Source organism: Perca fluviatilis, chromosome 4 (assembly GCF_010015445.1).
Source record: "Perca fluviatilis chromosome 4, GENO_Pfluv_1.0, whole genome shotgun sequence".
Classification (NCBI taxonomy): Eukaryota; Metazoa; Chordata; class Actinopteri; order Perciformes; family Percidae; genus Perca; species Perca fluviatilis.
Window position 1 is genome coordinate 30330638 of NC_053115.1, and position 7844 is coordinate 30338481.

The following is a 7844-nucleotide window of genomic DNA, read 5'->3' on the forward strand; positions in this document are numbered from 1 at the left end:
AATTGGATAGTCCTTCAACCAATCAGACCAACGATTCGGGTGACGTAGCAGCGACAGCGGCATCAACGGGTTGCTGCGCTTCGGTGGCCGTCATGTTGAATGTAAACAAAAAGCTGCTTGCTGTCACTGCGCTATCGTCATCGTGCAAAGCCCGCCTCAACGGTTGTGAAATCTCAAATTTAGTTATATATAGTTTAGGTTTCCAAAGTATGTAGTTGAGGTCCAATTAATTAATTAATTAATTAATTCAAACCTATATGTGTGTGGAGGCCAGCAATCCTCTCTATAAAGCTCCATATTACAAAGCCATGCCCAATTTTAGGCAATCCAATCTGACCAAATCTGAATGATTTATTTATATCCCTCTAATAACTTAACCCTGGCCACATATTGTGTTTCACTCAGATATACATCACATTACAGCACTCTTTACAACACTTACATTTTGTGGGGACACATGCAGTCTTTCTGCACAGTGACTGTATTGGGCAATAACAACCCCCGCACCCGTCCCCTTTTGTTTTTTTTTTATTTTTTGCTTTTTTCACTAAATAATAATAGGGTGGAAAGTAAAAAAAAAAAAAAAAGTAATATAAAAAAAAAAAAAAAAAAAATATTTTTTTTTTTTTTTTTTCCTGTCAGCAACACCACACCAGCGCCGCCCGTTCAGTTCCTAAATCACCACCACCACGGACCACAGTAACAAATCTGAACACAAAAGAAGATAAAATGAGTGACAATGTAAAAGTTACATTATTCTCATCAGTACAGTTGTCCAATGTTTGTCTCAAATGTGTCTCAAACAGCTGAAGAGAGACAGGAAACGGGGGAGAGAGAGGACAGATGACATGCACCAAAGGGCCTCGGGTCGGATTCAAATCCAGGCCGCTGGCAAAGACTGAGCATACATGGGTACGCGCTCTACCACGTGAGCTATAGGCCGCCCCACCACCTCTGGTAAAATCGTAATAGGGAATTAGCTATTGCTAATGTATGGTCTGTCTGTCTGCCTGCCTGGCTGTCTGTCTAGATAACATAAGATAAAAACAATCCCCGCAGGTAGGTTGCTGATTCAAAATCAAACATACATCATCAGTTATCCAGGCTTTAAATGTTCAATGTACAAAGGAAAAATACACAGAATAGAAAAACTAAATTACTCAGTGTGCCTCGACAATAAAGAACATTATAAAACTATAAAAAACAATTTGCACTAACGGCATAATTTGTATTCATATGTTAATGAGAAATTTAATGAAACATAATAATCCTAAACTGTTATACAGCATTTCACTACTGATACCTAGAAAGCACTCAACCAAAAAGGTGGACTGTTTACATTAACTTGGATGCAAATGATCCACAATGCTGTCGGCCCACAATCTGAATCTGATCTTGCTCTTTGCGTGTGACACAGCGAAAAACCTCTTTAAAATAATAAAAACGATACTAAACTACTTAGAATGAGAGTAAAATCAGAGACAACTTTAGTTCCTTAATCACCACAACCACCACAACAAATCTGAACACAAAAGAAAATAAAATTTGTGAAAATGTACAGTACAGTTGTCCTGTGTTTGTCTCAAATTGTTTTTCTTATGTCAGTTCTACTATTTGACTTTTCATTTAGGGCCAAATACAAGGGAATAACATTAGATTAAATCACATGGTATTCCCCTTTTAAGAAGTTGAATGATGTACAGTATGTGTGTACTACCAGTCATAATTGTCATCCTCATCCTCATATGGTAAAATCTTGATTGGGAATTTATCGCCATTGCTAATGTATGGAAACAGCTTCTCAGTAAAGGTGCGTCTGACCATGTATATGCATATGCCAGTATCAAGATCAGAGAATGACAGTTCTCCTCTTTTCCTGTCTAGATCAACTCGGATCCTCTGGAGCTTCTTCTGGATTCGGAGAACAGTTGGTGAGGCTGACGGGGAGAAGGCTTTATAGATGCCATTAAAGAATCCTATTCTCCATATTCCAGACCATGTTGTGCTTTTCCTCTCGACAGACTCTGCTGCTACACCCAGAAACCAGGCTGCACTGTCTCCAACCTCAACGTCCCAGCTGTGAATCCCAGAATCAAAGCCCTCAGAGCCAAGAACAGGGTGAAAGGCATTAAACCTCTCTGGATTGTTGGGGAGCTTCTGCCTCTTTTCACGTCTCACACTGGTCAGATCTTCAGACAGGACGAGTTCTGGATGAGCAGAGTTTGGATCCAGAATCACAGGAGTGTAGGAGAACATCTCCCCCATCTTGTTCCAGATGTTGGAGCTCAGGTTGCCCAGATGTTTGGCCACGTCTATCAGAGCTCCTGAGATCAGCTGTGGATCATCCAGCGGGGGCTGCTGCTGGACTCTCTCCACTGCAGCCTTGTAGTTCTGCAGGAAAGAGACGTCTTCAGCTCTCAGCCTCTCCTCTGTGGCTCTGACTGTGTCTGAAAGAGCTGCTATCTCTCTGCTCAGAGCCTCAATCTTCTCCTTCATCCTCTGACTCTTCTGCTCCTCTTCCCCCCTCAGAGCACAGATCCTGGCCTCCTCTTCCTCTTGTAGAAACCGGTAAAGCTTCTTAAACTGCTCCCTAATCTGCTTCTCTGTGTGTCCGGCCTGGACCTTAATGTGTTCCGCTGTTTGATCACAGTTTCCTTTAACTTCTTTAAAGAGCTTCAGTTTCTCCTGTAAGGGCTTCAGGGATTTCTGGAGCTCCTCTTTGTGATCCTGTGCAGCTTCATCGATGGGTCTGAATCTGTGGTTAGGGTGAGTTTTTGAATCTCTGCAGATGACACACACTGGCTGCTGATGGTCCAGACAGAAGAGTTTGAGTTTCTCAGAGTGCAGACTGCAGAGAGTCTCAGACCCTGCTGAACCTCTCTGATCTTTCTTCAATAAGAAGGTCTCACACAGGTTCTTTAATACCAGGTTATGAGGTGGTTGACTCCTTGATGACTTCCTCTTACAAACCGGACACTCCTGTATTTGTGTCCTTGTCCACCAGTTCTGGAGACAGTCTTTGCAGAAGCTGTGGCTACATGACAGGACAACCGGATCTTTGAAGATTTCATGGCAGACAGAACAGGAGAGATCTTCTTCTAATATGGAAGCCATTGCGCTTGTTAAATGCTGAAAACAGAGCAGGCAAACAGCACCTTTCAATTGAGTTAGCCATGCTTTTATATCAACTAGAACCAGAGCTGTATAGTAACGAAGTAGAACTACTTCACTACTCTACTTAAGTACTAAAAGGCTGTATCTGTACTCTACTGGAGTATTATTTTTTTCCTCCTACTTCCACTTTTACTTGAGTACATATTTTCGATAATTTGTGGCAGCATAGTACTCGTTAGTGTTGTGAATTTCTGCTACGGTACTGAATGTGTCAATTCCGTGTGCAGCGTGCGAAATCAGGATGAACGTGAACGCTGTTCGTTGCGTTTGTCGTGCTGTTTGCAGCAGATATCGCTCCACACTGAATTTGTTTATCTGCGAGTACCGAACGTTAATGACGTTGACTGTGATGTGAAGCTGCTAATTGTGCACTGACCACTTACTGCCGTAGTGCCCACTTTGGATGGTTAGTGTTGTCCCAAACGGAACACTTATGTTAAAACACTTACCGGAAATGACGAGCGGTCAGCTCGCCGCGCTGCCTCTGAAAATCTGACGAAAATCTCTTAAACTGACCTTTGTTGAGCTGAAATTAAGACAGATTCAGCAACTGCACGGCCTATTTCTCGCTTAAAATGTTTTCAGAAACACGTTTCGGTTAACTATTTTTGTAAAATTCGAGATCGTATTCTGAACGAGCCGCCATTATGCTCTATGGTGAAATCCGGGAGAAGCCAGACCCATGTGACGCGTTCGTCCAATCAGCTGCCAGTCGACGTCCCTGGTCCCTCCCCTTTCCGCTGCGTAGTCAAGATGGCGCCCATTTAGTGCGCGTAGTGTCCATCGTTCCACACTGAACTTTTTGACCGTTTTTAGGGGGTCATCCGGGTACTTTCAGTGCACTGACTTTTTGCGTTATCTACACTATATACTTAAAACGAAGTGCTTGAAGTGTGCAAGTAGGCGGTTTGAGACACAGCCAACGTGTATGTTGCTAGCTTGCTAACTTTCCTGTAGCTACATCACACATGCTACTAGCTAGTGTGTGATACGTTTTTGGGGGCTTTAATCGTTACTGTGCTGGAGAGTATGTTCATTTAACTTGCACAGTGTGATAATTGTAAATTTTATTTCAGTATTTGTTAATATTTGTTGTTTTTAATATAATTAATATTTGTTAATTCGTTTGGCTACAGCCTTGGCTAAACATTTGACATAATATAAACAATATGATATTCAAACATTTGACTGCTTGCAACATTAATACACTCAAACTGCACTCCAGCCATGTATTCCTTCATTCTTTAAAGGAACACGCCGACTTATTGGAAATTTAGCTTATTCACCGTAACCCCCAGAGTTAGACAAGTCGATACATACCCTTCTCATCTCCTTGCATGCTGTAAAGCTGTCTGACGGCTCCAGCGGCATCAGCCCATAACAGAACAGGCAGGTGAATGGTTCCAATAATCCTACTGCTCCGAATAAGTGACAAAATAACGCCAACATGTTCCAGTTACATGTTGGCAGTTTGTAGAGTCACAGCGTGTACAAAAAACAACGTAACATGAGACACAGCCATCTTCTAACCGTAAACAAACTACGGGAACTATATTCTCAGGCGGAAGAATATAGTACTTGGGCGGAGTGATATGCTCGCAGCAAGCCTGTCTGAGAATATAGTTCCCGTTTTGTTTACGGATAGAAGATGGCTGTGTCATGTTACGTTGTTTTTTGTAGGCTACACACTGTGACTCTACAAATCACAACATGTAAATAGGAACATTTTTATTATTATTTTGTCACTTTTGTCACAATTGAGAGCAGTAGGCTAGTTGGAACCAGTTACCTGCAGGATCTGTGCTGGGCTAAGCTAATGCTGGAGCCGTCAGACAGCCTTACAGCACGCACGGAGATGAGAAGGGACGAATTTTTCCCCTTTTGGGAATAAGCTATAATTCCGAGTTATAAGTCGGCGTCATTCAACGTGGACCCTGTCCATTATATTACTCATGACCCACAATGAGCAAAGTGAAAACTGTGATCTGGCTTTGCAAGGCTAAAAATACATGTGGGTCCATTAAAAGCACCTTTTGAACATTCTACTTGTAGTATTCTAAAACATTTTGTTAAGTTTAATGTAAAACCTTGAAATGAGATGTTTTACACTAGTACAATATACTGCAAAAGCGGCAAAGATATCTAGAAGGTTGTAGTAATATCTTGAATTAAATGATTTTTTTTTCCTTTACTACTTACACTTACAGTAACAAAATGCTTCTATTTCATTTCACAAAGTGTGAAAATTGGCCTGTTTTCTAAACTGATACAGGTAGTTGACAGTATAAGCAAGCCTGTTGGCTTGTTTACTGCGTGTGTGTGTTGGTTCAAAGTCACAAGCAGTTTGAGTAGTTTCATTAATGTAGGTAGTACAGAGTCAGGTGAAAATGAAACCATAAAGTCTTTGTAGAGGTGTTGACGCTTCTCCACTCATTTAGTACATCGGTTCTACTGGCATTGCATCACCTGTGGAAAAGACTTATAGAACGCACCTCACTTGTACTTTTACTTTCAGTACTTGATTAGTAAATTTTAAAATAAACTACTCGCAATACTTAAGTACAAAAATTTTTGAATAATTTAGTACTTCTACTTAAGTGTTGTGCTTAAAGAGCACTTCTACTTCTACTCAAGTCACTTTTTTGATAAAGCACTTGTACTTTTACTCAAGTATGGGTCTCTAGTACTTCATACACCTCTGACTAGAACATTAACGGTTGTTTTCTTTTTGGCAGTGGTAAACTCACATTTCAGTGTGTTAAGTCAGCAGCAGGTTGAAGTATCAGTATTCCAGTTATTTCATCTCTTTTCTTCTCTCTCAGTGGAGGTTCTGAGTCTGCCACGAAGGGAAAACTCTCTCTGTCTGTGTGTCACAATGACGCGCTGTATATATATATATATACCTGTTGGTTTCCGGTGAGTCATGCAAGGGGGTGGAACTTTATCATAGCCGCTGTTAGACGAAAGGTTCATCTTTTTTTTACACGATTGTTCCAGGTGGGCTAATGTCCTAAGACTTGTACTGTACAGCGTGATCATAACCTTCTATGTTTGAATCCAGCCGGATCATTGTTGCATGTCATCTCCTTTGTGTTTCTCCCGTCATTTCCAGTCTCCTCTTTACTAGAGACTACAAAACCAAAGCAAATACTTCATTAGCATCAGTTTTCTGTTTTGATGCTGCTACAGTGATGTTTACTGGTCTTTAAACAGCATATTGGACAGATTGCTTCAGATCAATCCTTCTCTTAGTGATACATTGTCAAGTTGGTTGTATTATGGAGGCCAGAATTTGGTGTTCCTCACAGCCAAGTGCTGTACCTATAGGGCATGACTTTGTCCCGAGACTTTTGTGTTTGGTGACGTGTAGAAATGTCTGTTGAGTTTCATTATAATTGTGCTGAACTAGATGCAACTGAAGTGAAGTCATGCAGTTGAACCAGTTCTGTTAAACAAGTTCGTTCTTCAACTGAAAGTACACACTGATTGAAAATGTGCCTAGTTTTAGAAACTGCATCGACTTATGTGGATCTGTGTTTAACCTTAAACTTGCGTTCGATCAGCAGTAGCTGTACATGTTACAATGACAATACTCCAGTCAGGGGCGGATTAAGGTGGTCAGGGGCCCCTAGGCTGCTCTTTGTGTGAGCCCCCCCTTAATCATTGCGCTTTACTGGAAAAATGTATTAAGACACACACACACACACACACACACACACACACACCAATTACCACCACACCACATAGGTAAAATGAGAAAACTACATCATAAAACTAACATCAACAGAGATGTAAGTGGAAAGAATACCAGATATTATCCTCTGCCACCACAGCACCAAAACAATTACAATGGAAATGTAACTAAACAGCAAAGCAGCAGAATTCCCTGGAGTCATAGTTCAACAGCAAGCTGGTAATCACTTTGAGCTTTATAAGTCAACAGGTAGGCTACAGGATCTGCATCGGTGCAGAACGAAATCACAACATCACTACCAGTGGTGGAAGAAGTATTCAGATCTTTTACTTCAGTAAAAGTATTAATACCATACTGTCCTGCATTGAAAATGTTACTTAAGTAAAAGTATGTATCATCAGGAAAATGTACTTGAAATAGTTAAAGTGAAAGTACTGAATGTCGAAAAATCCTCATATTCTTTAAACAAACCAAACAGTTCTGTCAATCAACTAGTGTTTAACGGTCTAATCATCTCAGCTGACTTGTAGCCGTTATATTGTCGGCTAGTTTACTTTAGAATCAAACATCAGATTTTATAAACTACATGTGTTTTGTGTGCAGAAATCTTAATGTGTAAAGTAACTAGTAACTAAAGCTGTAACAGATGTAAAGTACAAGTACCTCAACATTTGGACTCAAGTACAGTACTAGAGTACATGTACTTAGTTACATTCCACCACTGATCATTACTGAGACACAAACCTCTGTGCAATACACTAAACTGTGAATAAAATAAAAATAAAAAAACAGCAGCAGCAACACATAACACTTATTAACAACAATAATGAAACAGCAGCACAACATGTAGGCTACATATTGTTGCATAATCATCACGCCTTTAGAATTTTTTTAGAATTCACATGCAGGATCTGAGCTATAGGTAGCAGCAGGGACGGACTGGGACCAAAAATTGGCCCTGGCATTTTGGCCCAGA

General features: G+C 40.6%; 1 protein-coding gene across 1 annotated transcript; it reads right to left on the reverse strand.

The window, feature by feature from the left end:
* Window positions 1–1395: 1395 nt before the first annotated feature.
* On the reverse strand, window positions 1396–3114 carry LOC120556903 (nuclear factor 7, ovary-like). Its single transcript, XM_039796729.1, has one exon. The coding sequence runs from the start codon at window positions 3112–3114 to the stop codon at window positions 1714–1716; it is 1401 nt and encodes a 466-aa protein (XP_039652663.1). The 3' UTR covers window positions 1396–1713.
* Between the last annotated feature and the right edge of the window lie 4730 nt (window positions 3115–7844).

Excerpts from the sequence above, each read along its gene's own strand:
- LOC120556903 (XM_039796729.1), bottom strand. The coding sequence starts at position 3,114 with ATGGCTTCCATATTAGAAGAAGATCTCTCCTGTTCTGTCTGCCATGAA.